This window comes from Lycorma delicatula, chromosome 11 (genome assembly GCF_047948215.1).
Source record: "Lycorma delicatula isolate Av1 chromosome 11, ASM4794821v1, whole genome shotgun sequence".
In the NCBI taxonomy this organism is placed as follows: Eukaryota; Metazoa; Arthropoda; class Insecta; order Hemiptera; family Fulgoridae; genus Lycorma; species Lycorma delicatula.
The window spans coordinates 8,488,080-8,510,139 of NC_134465.1; the positions used below are offsets into that span (position 1 = coordinate 8,488,080).

At 28.7% G+C, this 22,060-nt stretch overlaps 1 protein-coding gene across 1 annotated transcript in view; it reads right to left on the reverse strand.

Annotated features, from left to right (window-relative positions):
- The window catches only part of LOC142332450 (uncharacterized), a 50,323-nt gene extending 33,937 nt beyond the window's left edge, over positions 1-16,386 (reverse strand). The window contains exons 1-3 of the mRNA XM_075378894.1: positions 16,134-16,386; positions 7,539-9,561; positions 3,543-3,660 (exon numbers count right to left, since the gene is read on the reverse strand). Coding sequence (XP_075235009.1) covers positions 3,543-3,660; positions 7,539-9,442 — 2,022 coding nt within the window. The 5' untranslated portion in view covers positions 9,443-9,561; positions 16,134-16,386. The remainder of the gene's footprint in view (positions 1-3,542; positions 3,661-7,538; positions 9,562-16,133) is intronic.
- Between the last annotated feature and the right edge of the window lie 5,674 nt (positions 16,387-22,060).

Consider the following 22,060-nt stretch of genomic DNA (forward strand, 5'->3'; position numbering starts at 1 on the left):
TTATTGTGGCAAGTCTTTCTTGTAATCAACAGCCACTTCAACTAAGGAAATCTAAATTTCCAAGTTCGAATTAGGAAAAGTACAGAAGGAAGTATCAGCATAGTAGTTTTTATTTCTTACACAGATAACATGAACAGCAAATTTCACAATGATCCGTAGTCATCTAGGAGAAAGGTTCATTATTTTACCAGAAAGCTCTTTTAACAGTTTAAACAGTTTTCCTATCTATTCTTTTGAAAACCATCTCTTGCAGATAGTACTATTTATAAATAGTATTGGCTATGGCAAAATTTTTTATGGAAAATGGCATGTAGTTAAAGCAGTCTCCAAAATTAAAAGTTTGACCTAATTTGATAAGCTCTTTTCAGTCTTTATAAAGATTTGCTGATAAGTGCATTTTCTCTCAACATCATACCCATAGATGGATGATTAGGAAAGGTACTGCTGGAGATTCTTTTAGTAAACATTTATCCTCAATTGTGTAATTCAGCAAGACACAATACCAATTGTCTTGACAGATAAGAACACAATTATGTTTCTTACAGAAAAATAATTATTTTTCTTTGTGTACTGTTATAAAAAGTGGAATTTTATAAATAGCTAGTTATTTAAATTAGTATTATATTTATTAAATGAATAAAAATCTGTCAAACTGGTAAATAATATAAATTGTTAAATCATCAAGTAAAATACTTTTTAATTAATTCTATTTCCAAAAGTAATAAATCATATGTCTAATTATATAAAAATGCATGTCTTCTAATTAACATTTTATTAATAATCAAAATGATGACAATTTATAAACACAAGAAAAGTTTCATAAACTTTGTCATCCTTTGCTTTTTGTGTTTGAGGTCTCAACAGGTTTCATGCAGATCAACAATCTATTTTTAGTGATATATAAGCATGATTACTGCATAATTGCAAAGCAATGTACACCATTCCCCTTGATTTTTATTTATTAATTCTCAGACTCTTCTGTCAGAAGCCAAACTAGTTGATTCTATTATACGCCAGCATGGTGACACAACCAATCTTGATGCTTGATGCCATGGCAGTATAAACACTCTTTGTATCATTCATTCAGCATTACATTTATTTTTACATTACATTTGCTTCATTACCTAACAGTAATGGGCCTTTGTAAGACGTATTGGTGGAGTTAGTATTGGATCACAGAATGCAATTTCTAAAATCATCTCAATGTATAACTAAAATCTGAAAAGTTATTACAATTTTTAAATTTAATTTGGTTTAATTATTTATATTTATAAGTTATGCCAAATTTGGTTGGTTTACTGAAAAATTTTTAATTAATATCTGATCATTTTCTGCAAAAAAATATGTTATGCAGTTTTCAAAATTGTAGACATGACAAGAATTACAGAAGCGCTTATGTTAAACTGGGAATTGCACAATAGTAGGCCTACACATAAAATGGTAAAACATGCATATCATCTTCAATGAATGCTGGTGCTCCATTTTATTTTCATAGATATTCAAAGATTAACATAAGATAAAGATTAAATACACGAAATGGAATTGGAAATTATAGAAAAAACTAATTATTTTTAAATGTTAGAACAAAATAAAATTATTTTTATTAAAGAGAGTGAACATAATCTACTTAGCTAGAAATATTACAATTTCCAAGGTTACTGCCATCATAATCATCACTGTCACTATCTTTTTGTAAGGAAATAATAAATGAATTCATGGCATTTATTTTTGCAATAAATAAAATCACAATAGATTATAAACTATGTTTATCTATGTCAGACAATTATAATGTTAGTTAATTTATTATTTACAGTCTGCTGATGTAATTATAATACTTGTTGATAATAGGCCTATGTTTTTTATAACATTTAAAACTTTATGTCAAAATACTTAATATTTATAAAGTATAAACATCAGAATAAGAAAATATTTAAAAGTAATCCATAATATCACCCAGTAACATAAATTAATAAGTTGTATTTAGATGAAAACAATATGCTTCTGTGATGAAAAACTGAATATTTTCAGTTCGGATAATAGGTACCATACCTGCCTTCCAAGTTTCAAGATTCATCGAGACACCTACACACTAATAAACAGAATTGATAGTATTTCTCTTTGAAAATAAGGCCAAAATAATTTTTTTTCTTTTAACTTTTAAAACTGTTAGATGATATCAAAATGATAGTTTTTTTCTATTGCCTTTCATTAATTCTGATGAAAGATCTTTCATTTTTTTGGTTTTTGCTTTATCCACTAGGATTCTGTGCAGACAAAAAATAACAGTATTTGAGTCAAACCAGATAATCCTTTACAAGATGAACACATCACTGATTCTTTAGAACCTGAAATCAGCACATACAATCTTATCATGGTTAAACCTATACCCACAGTACTGAAGAGATAAAAATAAAGGAAAAAGGTTGATGGTGAGAAAGGATACTCTTCATCAGGATATACTGGGATTGGCAGTTACAAATATTTTTGTGTACATTTATGCCTTCTCCATTTTTTACACTTCTATAAAATTAAAGTGTAGGTTAAGTTAAATTTCAGTTTCATTTTCTTCTGTGTGTCGTCATAATTTTTCTGGTTGTTTGCCCACCTATTAAAACTTAAAAAGTATATTAATCTAATGATTAAATTGAATGACCACTTAAATAAATTCAATAAAAGTATTTTAAACCACATTAAATTCCCAAGAGTACTATATAATAACAATGTTTTTGAACAACTTGTTATTTTATGTATACAATCACCACATTTTTAGTATTACAAGAATTATGTGAAATTTCTCTGATTAGCTAACAGTATTATTTCAAACTTTCAGAATCTATGGCAGTGTTAATATTTCAGCCTTTCATCCGCAAAGTCCCTGGCTTAAATGGCATTCTTCATGATTACATAAAATTACGGCTGCTAACAATTGGTTTTATTATGTTATAAGATTCATGATAAGCCAGATTGATAATTGTCTACACAGCTTCTTTCTGGAATACAAGGACTACATTTTATAATTAGCGTAGAGTTAAATTCTCAATTAAAAAAAAAATAGCATACAAAATTCTAATACAGGTAAATTAGTTCTGTGTTACAAAGTTAAACGCCAAAAATATTTTTATCTGATGAAAAATACAGTTCACAGGTTGTGTCTATCAGCAAAAACTAATAATAAACAACTATCAAGCTATATGAAAAATTAATTTACTCGGCACCCATTATATATATACATAATCGGCAATCTAAAGAGCAATTCTTTAGTTGCTTTTATTATGCGGTCATTATAGAATTTCCCTTGTTTACTTAAAATGGACATATCTTTAAAGAATATGCATCTGACTGTAATAGTTTTTTGTTGATCTGATATGTGGAATAAATGCACCATTTCCTAACTGATGCATCACCAAAAATTTTCTTTATTTTTCTGTAAATTTCAATGGACTGAAATGTCCTTGCATTCAAAAATGAATAACACCTACAAACTTCACATTTGATGGGATTTTCTATTTTGTCACACACTTTGAAGGTGTGTAAAAAAATACAAATGTCTGCATAGTATTACAGTAAAGCTTGCAGAAGGGAGTTAATGACAACCAGCTATGGCCAGCATGTCCGGAGATATTTGTCAAAGTCAAATGTTCTTTACTTTCTGGACGACTCCTGAATAAACAAACAAACAAACATTATCCAAACAAGTTTTATTAGTAGTACTTTCTCTCCGTGTATCCATGCAATACATTACTTGTTTCTGATGCCTGAAATTCCCTCAATATCTTGAATCTTTATTACCTTTTAAATGAAATATGATTTCAGAGAAAAAAGATTAAGGAAGCCAGATCTGGTCAATATGGAAAATGGAATGCTTAGTAAGAATCAGCTGCACATAATTTGAAGCATGGCTTGATCTCCTTATACTTGTATTGTGCAGTTGCAATTTCCTTTTAAATTTAGCAATAAGCATATAAAGTGTTAAAATATTATATTTTAAGGCTTTAATTTCAGATCACAACAGGCCAAAAGATTTTTTTTAAAAATTAAAATTTGAAAAGTATTAAAAATTACTCATGAGTTTTCTCTAATATAATACTATTGTAAAAATTTTAATTTTTAATTTAACATTATAAAGTCTTATTAAGGACATTATTTATTAACCAAAAAAAGTGTCTAATTGTGGTAGTACAGTTTTAATAATGTTTAATAAGTCAGAACCTTAAGGTTGGAATTGCAAAAGGTTGACATATTAGCAGAGCTTATTTAATGTAGTGTATATTGAATGTTTTTAATGAACATAAAACAATGAACTGGTTTTTATACTTCTTTTTATATATATCTTTTTAATTTAGTCATTGACATTTGTATAAAATCATTTTACTTTTATACAGTGATTCAAGAATAATGTAACAAAGTCTCAGGATGTGTTCTACTGCAGAAAATAAATAACAAAGTTAAATAAACACAAATTGGAAATGCTTCAGTAGCAAGTGTTGTCAACTAGTGAAAGATTTCGTCCTGATTTATTGTCTTTGGGAAAATTAAGCCAGACAGGAATACTAAAACCACTGGGTTCGTCTAATGATGAATGCGTCTTCCAAATCAGCTGATTTGGAAGTCAAGAGCTTCCGCGCTCAAGTGCTTTACTTATTTAAAAATAAGTAAAGCACTTATTTTTACATGAATTTGAATACTAGATCATAGATACCAGTGTTCTTTGGTGGTTGGGTTTCAATTAACCACACATCTCAAGAATGGTTGAACTGTAAAAGACTACACTTCATTTACATTGATATATATCATCCTCTGAAGTATTATTTGAACAGTAATTACCAGAGGCTAAACAAGAAAAAGAAAGAAAGATTGGAATTCTTAGAATGAAAATAAGGGAAATTTTGTAGTTTATATAAAATTTAAGTGGAAAAATTGGTTCCAGAACTGTATTTTTGGAAGTTTTCAAGAAATTTGAAGTAAAAACAAAAGACTCGACAAAAGAGTCGAAGATTAGTGAAGAATATTTTAACTTTTCAGAATAATATTTAATTTCTGTAAGTTGGTTCTGTTTGTGTTTATATCAGTTATTTTTATATAAAAATTTGTATCATTCTTTATGTATCACAGTAACTAGGATGATAAAAAATTTAATAATTTAAATGTTTTAAAATTAATTCCAGATAAAGTTCTGATGAACTATATATCTATGAAAATACTAAATCTGAAAGAAAAATCAAAGCAATCAGTGAGAGATTAAGCAGTTTGGTATTATTGAAGGATACTATCTATCTATCAATTTTAAATGAGAAATTAAGTTTTTATTGAGCAACACTCGTAAAAAAAATGACTCTGCATCCAGTAAATATATAATTCCTTAGTTGCCGTTATTATGTGGCATTTTTCGTATTCTATAAAATTTCCATTTTCACATTTCCACCGCTCAAGCTTCAAGCTTTGGTGTTAAATTATTAGAAAGTCTTTTTATATAAAATCAAAGAATTTTTAGTAACTACAAATGTATTAACAATAATAATTATAGATCCATTCAAAACATTATTATTAACAAAAACAAATAATATAAAATACTTGTTAAATAGTGTAATACAGTAGAGAAATACAATAACTGTTCTTGATTAATACAAGAAAGTCAAGTCCAAAGACTTACGTGAGTGTCAAGTATATAAGGTAAGATAGAGAAGTTTAAAAAAAAAACACATTCCATATATAAATAGTTATGTATATTAATGTGAAACTTAGTAACAATGGAACATAGAACATTTGCTTATAAATATCTCCAAATATATAACAAAAATTAAAAATTATTATATCACAATTAATCATAATAACAAATATTATCTTCTTATATGCTGAAATTTTGATAGTTAATATTTAAATTATAATTCTCTGAACTTCTGATATAATTAATTGAAGTGTTGTAGAACTAGATAAACAAAAAATTCATTAATTTTTGTGACACTGCAGTGATTTTATTCTGATTTATTGTTTATCCTGTTATATATATATTTACAAATGATACCATTAAATAAAACTTACATGACTTTTTTGATGTAAAATAAAGAAAGTTTGATAAATAAATTAAGAAGTTAATGGCATAATGCCAAATTGTTCAGACTTATGTATCATTTCCTCTTCATTATTTATAAACCTAGAAAAAAAACTGCCTTTGTCTTATTCACATGAAGTAACAAGTTGTTACAATTCAGTTGCCTGTTAACAGCTGATATTTTATATAAATAATATAATAATGCATTTAATTCTAATATTGTTCATTCCAAATTTACATCTCATACTGTTAACATCTACGAGGTGCGACAATAAAGTAATGAGACTGATTTTTCTTTGCAAAATGTGGCAACCCTGCAGATTGCGTAGGCACACCATCTTTGACCTTGGTCTATAAGCTACTTCTAGTCCAAGCGGGACATTGATGCAACTGCTCAGTCGTGAGTTGTGCTGTAATAAGTGAACACGTGTTTGTGTCTCTCGTCACAGAAATGAAACCGCAAAATATTGCGCAACGGTATGGCATTTCTTTTTGCATTAAATCAGGTGAAAACGCGACGACAACTTACGGTAAGCTTCAGAAGGCTTTTGGAGAGGAGGTTATGTCAAGAGCTCAAGTTTTTCGGTGGCATAAAATTTTTAGTGAAGGCAGAACGAATGTTGAAGATGAAGACCGCAGTGTCTTCATCTTCAACAGGGGGAATTGTTCATAAAGAACGGGTGCCTCCTGGACAAACAGTTAACCAGTATTTCTACTAAGAAATTTTAGAAAGACTTGGTAAACGAGTTCTTCGTGTCCGTGCCAACATTGCTGATAATTGGATTCTGCATCACGATAATGCACCACCCCATATTGCTCTGTCAGACAAGCAATTTTTAAACTCAAAACAAATTTCTACCACAAGTACTACCACAGCCACCTTATTCACCAGATATCGCTCCATGCGTCTTTTTTCTATTTCCATGAGTCAAAATGGCGGTCAAGGGACACCAGTTTCAAACAACACAAGATGTCCAAAAAGCTGTGACGAGGGTCTTGGAAGATATTACAGAAGATGAGTTCCAGAAATGTTACCACCAATGGCAGAAGCGCTGGAATAAGTGTGTGCAATCAGAAGGGAACTACTTTGAAAAAGACAACACTAAATATGACTAAAACAGTAAGCAACATTTTTTTTCACATCAGTCTCATCACTTTATTGTCGCACCTCGTATATACAGTAAATTACATGTAATATTCAGCAATGCATCATTTATGCAATCAATAAAAAGTATATTATACATTCACGTACAATATACATAATCTTATATATATTCATTCAAATATTAAAGTGTCATATATACTATACATCATATATATAACAAAGTAATAAATGTCTATATTTATTTACTAATTGAACCAGGGGTAATTACACAGAATAAATGATAAAAACATGTAAATAAGTTTAAATTAATTACGTTTAGTTAAAATGCCGGTTCTGTGGTAATACCCTTAAATTTTTTAATTAATTTTACAGAAAAGATACTACTGTTCTAATAAATCTATAATTTCCTGTGCACCATCAATTTCTGAATGAATTTTATAATAAGAAATTATTGCTTCTTTTTTATAAGGTTCGAGTTTTTCATTATATAACGTCATATTATATTCCTTCAACATCTTATAAATGTAAGGGTGTAAAATCTCATTATTCTCATCAACATAATATAACTCTCTATGCAACAAAAAATTTTGAACGATACTATATAACTGAACGTCTTGAAACTGCTTTATAAGATTTATCCAGTTCCAACCATCAAAGACTTGTAATAAATATAGTAAGTTGCTGTTGAGAAATTCATTAAATTTATTCTCAATATTTGTTATAAATTTATTTATCTTTCTCATTATATTAAAATCATAACCGTGATAATCATTATCATACATCATATCAAAAATATGTGTCTTAACATTTGGATTATCACATAAAGATTTTATCAAAAAAATATAATTATTTACATCAGAAGTATCTGTTTTAGGTACAATAAACTCAAATTCAGTAGTTAGAGAATTCAGTGAAACTAATCTTTTAAACGTATTTTTTACTATATTGTAATTTTCTTTTCCTAATCCTGTTTCTATAACTACATGTTCACAACCAACCCAACATAAATTAGTAGCTTCAATAGCATCAATAAGATATTGTAATCCTTTAGTATTAATCACATTTACATAGAGATTTAGATGGGTTACTTGACTTTGTTTTAAACCATGTGCTAGGTATTTAACACCAATACTTCCTATGTAATTCATAGATAAATCTAAATTTGTAATCTGAGTGTCTTTTAAGATTTTAGCCAAATATTTAGCACCTTTATTCCGTATATCATTAGTGGAAAGTATAAGTTTCTTAATTGTATTGTTTTTTAAACCTGATACTAAGTATTTAACACATTCATTATCTATATCATTTTTACTCATATCCAGTTCAATAATGTTAATCTCTTTTAAAAGAACAACAAGTAATTCAACATAATAAATTCCTAGAGAATGTTTATGAAAATTTAATTTAACGATTCTACTACCTCTAAATATGTGACCTAAGTATGGAATGTGTTTAGCATATACATCAAGTTCCATAATTTCAATGTTGTTAAAAGCCTGAGCCAAATAGTGTGATTCAGTAGCATCCAATATATCATAAGTTAGAGTTAATTTGACGATAGGAATATCTTTAAACCTTTGATTTAAATAATTAGCACCGTTAGTTCCTATTCCTTTACCATAAAGAGTGACCTTTGCAATATGATGCATTTCAGAATCATATGATGAAATGATGCGAATAACATCAAATTTCCCAGTAGTATAATAATAGACATCAAGTAAAAGAGATAAATTTTTAGTATTACCTTGAGCCAGATCTAAGTACTGAGCCCCATCGATACCTATATTATTATTTGTAAGATCTATACTAGTAATCCAAGTATCTTTTAGAATTTCAGCTAGATATTTAGCACCTTCATTTCCTATGTTATTTCCGCTAAGATTCAGACTAGTAATTTGTGTGTCTTTTAGAATTTCGGCAAGATATTTAACACCATTATATCCAATGTTATTACGACTTAAATTCACATTAGTAACTCTACTATCTTTTAGATGCTGAGCAATAGATTTGGCACCTTCATCATGTATTTCGTTTTCGCTAAGGTTCAGACTAGTAATTTGAGTATCTTTTACAATCTCAGCTAGATATCTGGCACCTTTATCTCCGATAGGATTAAAACTAACATTCAGGGTAGTAATCTTCCTACCTTTTAACTGCTGAGCAAGAATTTTCACATATTCACCAGTGATATCTTTGTCGCAAAGTTCTATATGTGTTGTATCTTCTATATTTTTTATCATTTTTAATGTGATATCACACGTATATTTATTAAAATAATACAATTCCATAGTACAAAAATGTAAAATATAATGTTGATTTAGGTTAGTTTGATTACTGAAAGAATTACTACTACTGATCTTTCTTGTTAGGGTACTGTCTTCTATGTTATTGATTACAGCAAAACTACCTGAAAAAAAATTAACAAATACAACTGCAATTTCAATGTTTATAATACTTATTTTCTCTTGATGGGTTCATTTATAAACATAATCGTATCTTTAAAAATGGGTTATGGGGTTTTTTTGCACATCTTTATGTTTTAGGGTCTAACTAGTTTAACCAGACAAAGAAAGAGATATGTATTTATGTTTGTAGGTATATGAATCGCACTGTTTTTAGCTTTATATATCAGAATTGACCAAACCGATTTTCTTCAAATTTGACGAAAATATTTATGGAGGAATTTATTGTATTAATTAAAAAAAAATGTCATTAAGGCAGTGGGGGATATTGTGAAAAAAACATATTTCATTTTTCTTCAGGGGATATTTAAAGAAACATAAAATTTATTAAAGCGAATAATTACATACAATGCATATATAAATAACCCAGAAACCTTTTTTAAAAAAAATCAACCACTACATCTTAAAATTGAATTACATGTTTTTTTATTCTTAAGCTCTACCTCCCTTAGTTTTAAATATTTTTAAAAGATTTTTTGAAAGTTTATACTTCATATATTAGAGCTATCAAGAAATGTCTACAATTTTTTAAAATTATACATCCCAGACCTAAAATCCAGAAGAGTTTTTTTTTATATTAATTTTTTCTTATTGGTCTATATTGAAGGGAGAAAACTTTATTTTTAAAGATTTTCTTAGTAATTTTTTATCACATTTTATTTCATCTTAGTTATTGTTTTATAAAAAGGTGAAATTATTTTATTATAAAAATAAAAATCAGAACCTTAATGTTTGGACTCCAAAACTTGACATACAAGCACAGCTTGTATTGAATTAGGTGTATACTGTGTGTCTTCAGCTGAGAGAAGAGACAAATGAACAGGTTTTTACATGCCAAATGTTATCTGTTCTGTGTGGGAGTGAAGAAATTTTTTATATACGTCAGGAATAAACTTGTTTCACATATATCTTTTTTAATATTTTCTTCCATTCTTTTACTACAAAATATAGAAAACATCGATTAGGTACAGCTGTGATACAAGATCGATGTTATGGCTTTCTGAGTGCCTTTAATAGTATAGTATATCTTACTTTCCTGATCAAGCTTATTGTGGTTAAAAATATTGCAGCCAGCTTGTCACATGGTGCATGATCTGCACGATACCGACCTCATAAATGTATTTCTACATACACGATACAACAAAATTAATCTGAAATAAGCTGGTTTCAAAATAGTCTGTCTCTGTCTTAAAAATAGTAGTTATAGTTTGTTATCCATCATTTGAATATGTAAAAATATATTTGGCCTGGTTCTTAGCATTAACCGGAAAATACCACTGGAAAATGACGGTACTTTGTTTTAATTTTTTTTATTTTATAACTATTTTATGTATTTTAGTCATGTAACAGGAGGTGGGTGCGGCCAGTCACACTGCCCATACAGTAACAGTGGCTGTGTTGTTTGAACCATGGTACCGTACACTGCCCCATCCATTAAAAAATGGAAATTCAAAAAACCCTGAAAATAGTTTTAGATGTTTATGTAAAGATTATTTGCAAGCAGAAATCTACTGAACATCTCGTTTAATATAATTGGAAATGGGGATAATTTGCAATCAGCTTTCAAAATGTTTACTTTTCTTCACCCCTTTCAAGATTCTTGAAAAATAAACAAATTGGCTTTTAGATATTCACATGAAGATTACTCTCCCAAATTCAAGTTGAAATCTTTAATTTTCAAAGAAATTAAAAAAAAAAGCTGGGTATCAAAAAAAATTCAAAATCCATTTAAACTTGGAATTTTAAAAACTAGACAGATTTTGAATATTTAAATGAAGATTACCCACACCAAACAACAACATGATATCTTTCTTCTTACTGAGAAATTCAAAAAATAGTAAATTTCATTGTTAATCCGTTTTAATCCTCTTAACTAAGAATTTCAAAAGATCCTTTTTTAGTTTGCATTTATACCTTGAGAAGAAGGTATATCAAATCTTCATCAAGTTATTTTCAGTAATTTTTGCTTGGCATTGATTATGAATCAGTCACAAAATATATTTTTATACTCGTATATATTGATATTAATAATGTTCAAAAGATATGTCAACTCTTAAATAACTTTTCAACATTTAAATGTAAAAAATGAAATTTAGCAAGTACTCCAACCACGAAACAATCTATTTTTCAGTATGAAACCCCATATACCCATATCCCTTGAGGGAGGGGTAATTAAAGAAATGATAAATTGAAAGGATAGGGTTGTAACATATCAATTTGGAAGCATTAAAAAGAACAAATATGACGTGCAAAATTTGAGCAGCCACTCCAATCCTTACCATCATGGTTGCCATTTAATCATTTTCACAAATAGTTGAAAACGATCTATAGGACATTCCAGGTGCTGAATACCAACCAACCTGAGATGCTGAACCAGCCCCCCGGATTGGTCTAGTGGTGAACTAATCATTGCAAATCAGCTGATTTCAAAGTCAAGAGTTCTAAGGTACAAATCCCAGTAAAAGCAGTTACTTTTATATGGATTTGAATACTAGATTGTGCATACCAGTGTTCTTTCATGCTTGGGTTTCAATTACCACACATCTCAGGAATGGTTGACCTAAGACTACGCTTCATTTACATCATCCTCTGAAGTAATACTTTATGGTGGTTCCAGAGTTTAACAGAGAAAAAGAGAGTGCTGAGTACTGGTATCATTTCAAAACATAGGCTGTCTTGATGTAGAATCACATGTGAACTTTTATTTTTCAATGTTAATAGGTTGAAAAGTAAATTAAAATTGTCATACTTTATGATCCCTTACAAACAAAAATATTATTTAAACATGGAACCTTCTTTCAAGTAATAGTTGAAGCACAATACTACATCGTTCTTCTGCTTCCAAAAGTAAGTTATAAATAAAGAAAAAAACACTGTTACTACAAGTTAAACTATTTTTTTTTTTTTACTTTTCTCTTGGCTCCTTATCCCAGTATAAAAACAGAAAACATTTCATAAATTACTTTTATTATCAAAATTTTGAAATCGCAGCTGAATGGAAATTTTTGCCTCATACCATGGAAAAGGAAAATGCATACAAAGGAAAAAGACATAGTGCTTGACAAGTCATTGAAGTCAAAATACTTGAAAATCAAAAGGAATATCGAATACATGTTTTCCATCCCCAGGATCCTGGTAATTCATTCAAGAAATCATTGAGGGATAATCAAACATGGTTTCAACTTGAAAATATTTTAAAGATTCTCACGCCTTCAGGGTTTTTTCTATAAATTACTGGAAGAGAACACAACATTACACTAAAGATGAATGAGGACTTATCAGTTCTACTCAATAAAAAAAATGGCGGCAGCAATAAGTTAAGTTTGTTACCAAAAAGTGCAAGATTTATTCATAACTTTCATTAGCAGGGGTAAAATAAGGTAAAAGTGAATTGAACAACTTGTTAATGTATTTTAATTGTTTATCATTTTGTAATTGACTATTTATCATTTATCAATATATTTATTCTAATAAGAGTAGTTGTAATTTTTATATTCTGAAAAAAATCCATAACTGTATTTTTTGGGTACGTTGTTTACAGTTAAAAGGAATGGTGTTTTAAGCGGTTTTCTTGGTTTCATTACTCGTCAACTGCTGAGAGAAATAAAACAAATTTTATATGGTTCTCAAGTAAAGTACTTACTGCTGTAAAAAGTTCAGATTTTTTCCACTTGCCCCACATGTGGTTTTTGGGCTCCAAAAATGAGACATTTTCAAAATCTTATACGTAAATACTTTTAATTTGTAGGAAAAATAGTTAAATTACAAATAGGTTTTTAAATTTTTTTGACTTTTTTTATATGGTTTCCGAACTGTTTTTTATACTGCCGAAATGCTAGGTTCTGAATTATTTACATGTTGTTTATGCTATTTGATTATATTACAAACATATTTTCTAATGCTAAATCTTAGAAACTATCATTCCTACAATATAATTAAAAATATACAGTTTTAATAAATTTGAAAACAAAAAATAAATTGGAAATGAAAAATAGATATTTTGAAAAGATAAACAAAAGTTCAATAAGTTAAATATGCTAAAAAAACCTGAAAACAGTAATTATTATTGTATCACTTTCATTATATTCACAAATAAAGAGCCTAAATCTGTTCAACAGTATGATACTTCACAAAACAACTATTTTTGTTATTGAAACAGAATAAATTAAACACTTTGTGCACTTCATTCTTGAAAATTCTTTACAATTTGGAATTTTACATTTTTGTTTTTTGATGATGTGTTGAGGCCAGTGTTCATATTTATCTAACAAACATCAGCTGGAGTATTAGTTAAATATTTTAATATTTTCTTTGGCGGTTTTATTTGCTGTAACCAGGACAACCTCTAGTTGGTGTTGTATTTATACCAATTTTACATAATACTTGAGCTATTTCCAGTCTGAAAGCAAATGACAGAGATTTTTGTTTGCTACCGGTACCTTTATTTTCTAAAACTCTCCTGAATAATAACCAAACATTTACAACAGTTACCAATCAATCATGATAGAACAACAGAAGAAGATAGAACAACCGAAGCCAGAGTTTTTCAACTGTTTTCTTGTTCTTATCTCAATTTGTCCTCACTCAATTAAACTGTTCATTAAGTCCTCTCCAACCACATATTTGTTATATGTCATGATAACATTTGGACAAGGTACTTTTAAAGGGACTTTATTTTTCTATTATAATGCACAACATCCTTCACAGGTTGGGTTCAAACAAATGATGACAACATTGTGACAATTTTGTTGTCTCTCCAAGCTAAATTTGAGGCTTCAGTTCCATCAACATTACCAACAAATTCAAGACTAGTTCCCCTTGGCTGTTTTTTAAGTTCTTTATCTGAAGGAAACTTGCAGTTAGTTGTCTGGTTATGACACACCGTGCCCAAGGCCAGAATACCCTTTTTTTCTTGTCCAGAATAAATTTCAAAATTATAATTGAAACCAGATAGTACCACTCAGTAAAAATAATTTGTATCCATATTTGTGAGGTTTATTTGGTAAGTATTGTTTTATATGATGATGTGCTTAGTGGGGCACATTTGAAAAAGATTCTTATACTGGAACAGCAGGAAACTTTCTCAAAAGGTGTTCAAGCATTGGTCTTAACTTAAATAGTTTGACATGACCAGGCTGCACTTGAGGAACTAACCTATTATCATTTAAATAAATATAATATCTTACAGTTATTAGCTGCCATTTTCTGAACTAATGGTATACAGTTAATGGATGCCAATACCTAACATTTTAAATAAAGACCAAACTTGTAATTATACAAATACCAACATACTTTTTTATCTCATTGGGTGTAATTTTGACTGGGTTTCAGGTGTTTTTTGTGTACTGAAATATGTTATGAAATGTGTTCTATGATTTCATTATCAAAAAATTAAATGAAAAATTTATAAGATGTATTTAATGAATTTATTTCATCAGGCAAATCAATGCTCGATACAAAAGCAGTGTCATTAATTTCAAGAAATTTACTTTTTCAGAGGATTGGTTGTTTGGCAGATTTAATAATTTTAGGTTCATTTGTACAAGAACTAAAATCACTGAAATGTTCCTGAATTTTTTGCTTTTGTCAAGATGTTTGGTCAAACAATGCAATAGAAGAAGCACATCTTGTAAGTTTACTAATTTCTGATGTTGAAGCAGATGGACTTTCAATATCAGAACATACTTGTTCATCAGGGTGAACATCAATTTTATACACAGAATCTATTCATTAAATAATATAATTTTATTAAAATTAGGATCTAGCTCATTACTAATTCGCTTCCACTAGGAATATCTCTGAAGATATTTTCCACGGTTAATTTCCTCAAACGTCCATCATCATCAATGACATACACTCGCCGAACTGAATATTCATTAAATTTAAATTCTTAATGTATTGAAAGTAATAAAAAAGATAATTAAATCAGTTGTTAACAACATATATACACACACACAAAACTCCACGAAAACATAACCTCAAATTACATTCCAGTATGGTTTGTACATGCATGAAGTTGGCAATTGGCTACTAGCATGTTGTCGTTAATGTATCAATATACAAATAAAATTATTCCAAAAAAAAAAACGTATCGGATATTATTACTATAAATTTTATAATGTAAAAATAATTTTTCCTTGTTAAAACAAAAAATTAAAGAAAATATTTACATTTATTACAACTTAATATACAGGCAATTACTTTTATACGGATTTGAATACTAGATCTTGGATACAGGTGTTCTTTCAAGTGAACACTTATTGATAACTTCAAGCTGAGAAAATACAAGACTACACTTCATTTACACTCACATATATCATCCTCTGAAGAATTATGTAAACGGTAGCTACCGGAGGCTAAACAGGAAAAAGAGTGATAACTTCACTGTTAACTACAAAATCCAGATTTTGTATTTTATCTATTAATATTTTTATGTATGGAGTCGTTTTAAGATAAAACATAAACGTCGTGCTTGAATCTCAAAACTATAATTAAATAAAGCTGCAAATCCACTGACCTTGTCATTTTTAACAGCAGATCCTCCGTAAACGTAAATTCAGAAATAATAAAATCATTACGTCATTACGGAAGACGCACTTGTTATTCAGGTTTTTACCGTAAAAAGCACAAAACTAAAATACTCTTCAATCAACTATGAGTCTAGTGCTATCCGTTCTCCGGCCAGCTATGTATAAAACAAGGCGCCTATGACATATTTATTATTTAGTTTATTCTGCGCTGTTTACTACGAGTGACGGTTAGTTTTGTTATGAACGAAGTCGTTCTGCATGTATTACATTAACATCTTCATATTAAGAAATTTACGAAGAAAATTTCATAATTCTTCAAAGATGATGATTATATATATATATATATATATATATATTTTATATATTTAAATAATGTCTTTTATATATCATAAAATACGTATAATATCATTTATACATTATATTATTTATATAGTATTTCTATGCAATGTTGCTTGCTATTAATAAATAATTTAAAATTAATGCATCAATTCTATCATTGAAACCGTCCTTTACTGAGAAACATTAGTACGTAGGAACGCCGATTTTCCGCCCTACTTTTAATGATATTTGAGATCATATACAAAAAAGTCTTTATTTTAAACATTTATTCTACTCTGATTAAAACTAGGTCAAAAACAGGCTAGCATGGGAAGGGTTAAAATAAATTTTATTTCGTTTTTATTTATTTGTTGTAAATTGACAACAAATTAATCTTAAAAAGTTGTAACTGCTGTTATTAACACACCTAGTGCGTGTGTGTGCGCGAGCGTTGAAAATGTTAATTTATTATATACTTGAGAGAGGAAGATTTAGAAAGTAATCTTCTATTGTTTATTGCTTATGGTGTACTTAATTCTACCTGAAATGGACTTATTACCAAATCTTTTTATATACTAAAAATATAATAATTTAATTTATTTTTATATTCATTTTTGTAATATTTTCATACTAAACGATTTTACATACAATGATATATTCATTGACAGAATAAAATTATTTCTTGTTAAGAGTAAAACCTTTCTAAATATCAAAAAGTTTATTCACGAGTATATATCCATTTTTCATTCCATTCTTTGACTTTGGCTGCGGTTAGTAACAACGTTGGTTTCAAATTAGTAACGAAATGGTCGAATTTACGTTATGACTCCAGAACCCACTGCCGATATTCAAAGAATATCTGCCAGTCCGAGAAAATCTATTCGTAAGTTATCAAAATAAATCGATGTAAATAGACATCTTGCCATATGATTCTTCACTATTTAGATTTGAAACCGTATCGTGCAACAACTTAGAACAGAGATCAAAACGCCGTAATTATTGCGATCGGCTTCTCAAAAAGATTAAAGATGAACCCGATGCGGTATTTCATGTCGGATCAGGCACCGGTTTCATCTTTCTGGGCATTTTAATTCGCACAATCCGTGGTATCGGATGACTGAAAATCCTGATCGAATGTTGCGCGTCCACGTCAAGATGGGAAAATCGGTGTATATTGTGTTTCTGTAAATGTTATAGCAGGGTTGCTCGGACTATCAATACAAAATTGCACTGTACATTTTTCGAAGAATTCTATACTCAACTAAACAGATTGGGAAAAAGATTAAGGCGAAGTTAAGTAAAAGTTTAATTACAAAACCAATTACCATAATACTATTTTATTTCTTTTATTTATACAAACTTTTTATCAATAATTACAGTCTTGTAGACAGAATCAAAATTCAACATATAAACAATTAATATATTTCTATGTTTGACTACTACACAACAGGAAAAAGTGACAACGTAGTTGTAAAATATAACAAGAAGAGAAAACTTCCTGCATTTAAAAGGTCTACACATTATTTCTTAAGATTATTTTTTAAACTTTTTTTGGTATGGGGCTTACATATAACCTTTGGGGCTTTGAATTACATTCCTCGTTGGTTGATTACACCTTTTCAAACATGATGCCAACACTGTACAGTGTTTTTCAAGATCAGATATACTTGAATGTACAAACTTACTCTTGTCTTCTTTATTGTGGCAAGTCTTTCTTGTAATCAACAGCCACTTCAACTAAGGAAATCTAAATTTCCAAGTTCGAATTAGGAAAAGTACAGAAGGAAGTATCAGCATAGTAGTTTTTATTTCTTACACAGATAACATGAACAGCAAATTTCACAATGATCCGTAGTCATCTAGGAGAAAGGTTCATTATTTTACCAGAAAGCTCTTTTAACAGTTTAAACAGTTTTCCTATCTATTCTTTTGAAAACCATCTCTTGCAGATAGTACTATTTATAAATAGTATTGGCTATGGCAAAATTTTTTATGGAAAATGGCATGTAGTTAAAGCAGTCTCCAAAATTAAAAGTTTGACCTAATTTGATAAGCTCTTTTCAGTCTTTATAAAGATTTGCTGATAAGTGCATTTTCTCTCAACATCATACCCATAGATGGATGATTAGGAAAGGTACTGCTGGAGATTCTTTTAGTAAACATTTATCCTCAATTGTGTAATTCAGCAAGACACAATACCAATTGTCTTGACAGATAAGAACACAATTATGTTTCTTACAGAAAAATAATTATTTTTCTTTGTGTACTGTTATAAAAAGTGGAATTTTATAAATAGCTAGTTATTTAAATTAGTATTATATTTATTAAATGAATAAAAATCTGTCAAACTGGTAAATAATATAAATTGTTAAATCATCAAGTAAAATACTTTTTAATTAATTCTATTTCCAAAAGTAATAAATCATATGTCTAATTATATAAAAATGCATGTCTTCTAATTAACATTTTATTAATAATCAAAATGATGACAATTTATAAACACAAGAAAAGTTTCATAAACTTTGTCATCCTTTGCTTTTTGTGTTTGAGGTCTCAACAGGTTTCATGCAGATCAACAATCTATTTTTAGTGATATATAAGCATGATTACTGCATAATTGCAAAGCAATGTACACCATTCCCCTTGATTTTTATTTATTAATTCTCAGACTCTTCTGTCAGAAGCCAAACTAGTTGATTCTATTATACGCCAGCATGGTGACACAACCAATCTTGATGCTTGATGCCATGGCAGTATAAACACTCTTTGTATCATTCATTCAGCATTACATTTATTTTTACATTACATTTGCTTCATTACCTAACAGTAATGGGCCTTTGTAAGACGTATTGGTGGAGTTAGTATTGGATCACAGAATGCAATTTCTAAAATCATCTCAATGTATAACTAAAATCTGAAAAGTTATTACAATTTTTAAATTTAATTTGGTTTAATTATTTATATTTATAAGTTATGCCAAATTTGGTTGGTTTACTGAAAAATTTTTAATTAATATCTGATCATTTTCTGCAAAAAAATATGTTATGCAGTTTTCAAAATTGTAGACATGACAAGAATTACAGAAGCGCTTATGTTAAACTGGGAATTGCACAATAGTAGGCCTACACATAAAATGGTAAAACATGCATATCATCTTCAATGAATGCTGGTGCTCCATTTTATTTTCATAGATATTCAAAGATTAACATAAGATAAAGATTAAATACACGAAATGGAATTGGAAATTATAGAAAAAACTAATTATTTTTAAATGTTAGAACAAAATAAAATTATTTTTATTAAAGAGAGTGAACATAATCTACTTAGCTAGAAATATTACAATTTCCAAGGTTACTGCCATCATAATCATCACTGTCACTATCTTTTTGTAAGGAAATAATAAATGAATTCATGGCATTTATTTTTGCAATAAATAAAATCACAATAGATTATAAACTATGTTTATCTATGTCAGACAATTATAATGTTAGTTAATTTATTATTTACAGTCTGCTGATGTAATTATAATACTTGTTGATAATAGGCCTATGTTTTTTATAACATTTAAAACTTTATGTCAAAATACTTAATATTTATAAAGTATAAACATCAGAATAAGAAAATATTTAAAAGTAATCCATAATATCACCCAGTAACATAAATTAATAAGTTGTATTTAGATGAAAACAATATGCTTCTGTGATGAAAAACTGAATATTTTCAGTTCGGATAATAGGTACCATACCTGCCTTCCAAGTTTCAAGATTCATCGAGACACCTACACACTAATAAACAGAATTGATAGTATTTCTCTTTGAAAATAAGGCCAAAATAATTTTTTTTCTTTTAACTTTTAAAACTGTTAGATGATATCAAAATGATAGTTTTTTTCTATTGCCTTTCATTAATTCTGATGAAAGATCTTTCATTTTTTTGGTTTTTGCTTTATCCACTAGGATTCTGTGCAGACAAAAAATAACAGTATTTGAGTCAAACCAGATAATCCTTTACAAGATGAACACATCACTGATTCTTTAGAACCTGAAATCAGCACATACAATCTTATCATGGTTAAACCTATACCCACAGTACTGAAGAGATAAAAATAAAGGAAAAAGGTTGATGGTGAGAAAGGATACTCTTCATCAGGATATACTGGGATTGGCAGTTACAAATATTTTTGTGTACATTTATGCCTTCTCCATTTTTTACACTTCTATAAAATTAAAGTGTAGGTTAAGTTAAATTTCAGTTTCATTTTCTTCTGTGTGTCGTCATAATTTTTCTGGTTGTTTGCCCACCTATTAAAACTTAAAAAGTATATTAATCTAATGATTAAATTGAATGACCACTTAAATAAATTCAATAAAAGTATTTTAAACCACATTAAATTCCCAAGAGTACTATATAATAACAATGTTTTTGAACAACTTGTTATTTTATGTATACAATCACCACATTTTTAGTATTACAAGAATTATGTGAAATTTCTCTGATTAGCTAACAGTATTATTTCAAACTTTCAGAATCTATGGCAGTGTTAATATTTCAGCCTTTCATCCGCAAAGTCCCTGGCTTAAATGGCATTCTTCATGATTACATAAAATTACGGCTGCTAACAATTGGTTTTATTATGTTATAAGATTCATGATAAGCCAGATTGATAATTGTCTACACAGCTTCTTTCTGGAATACAAGGACTACATTTTATAATTAGCGTAGAGTTAAATTCTCAATTAAAAAAAAAATAGCATACAAAATTCTAATACAGGTAAATTAGTTCTGTGTTACAAAGTTAAACGCCAAAAATATTTTTATCTGATGAAAAATACAGTTCACAGGTTGTGTCTATCAGCAAAAACTAATAATAAACAACTATCAAGCTATATGAAAAATTAATTTACTCGGCACCCATTATATATATACATAATCGGCAATCTAAAGAGCAATTCTTTAGTTGCTTTTATTATGCGGTCATTATAGAATTTCCCTTGTTTACTTAAAATGGACATATCTTTAAAGAATATGCATCTGACTGTAATAGTTTTTTGTTGATCTGATATGTGGAATAAATGCACCATTTCCTAACTGATGCATCACCAAAAATTTTCTTTATTTTTCTGTAAATTTCAATGGACTGAAATGTCCTTGCATTCAAAAATGAATAACACCTACAAACTTCACATTTGATGGGATTTTCTATTTTGTCACACACTTTGAAGGTGTGTAAAAAAATACAAATGTCTGCATAGTATTACAGTAAAGCTTGCAGAAGGGAGTTAATGACAACCAGCTATGGCCAGCATGTCCGGAGATATTTGTCAAAGTCAAATGTTCTTTACTTTCTGGACGACTCCTGAATAAACAAACAAACAAACATTATCCAAACAAGTTTTATTAGTAGTACTTTCTCTCCGTGTATCCATGCAATACATTACTTGTTTCTGATGCCTGAAATTCCCTCAATATCTTGAATCTTTATTACCTTTTAAATGAAATATGATTTCAGAGAAAAAAGATTAAGGAAGCCAGATCTGGTCAATATGGAAAATGGAATGCTTAGTAAGAATCAGCTGCACATAATTTGAAGCATGGC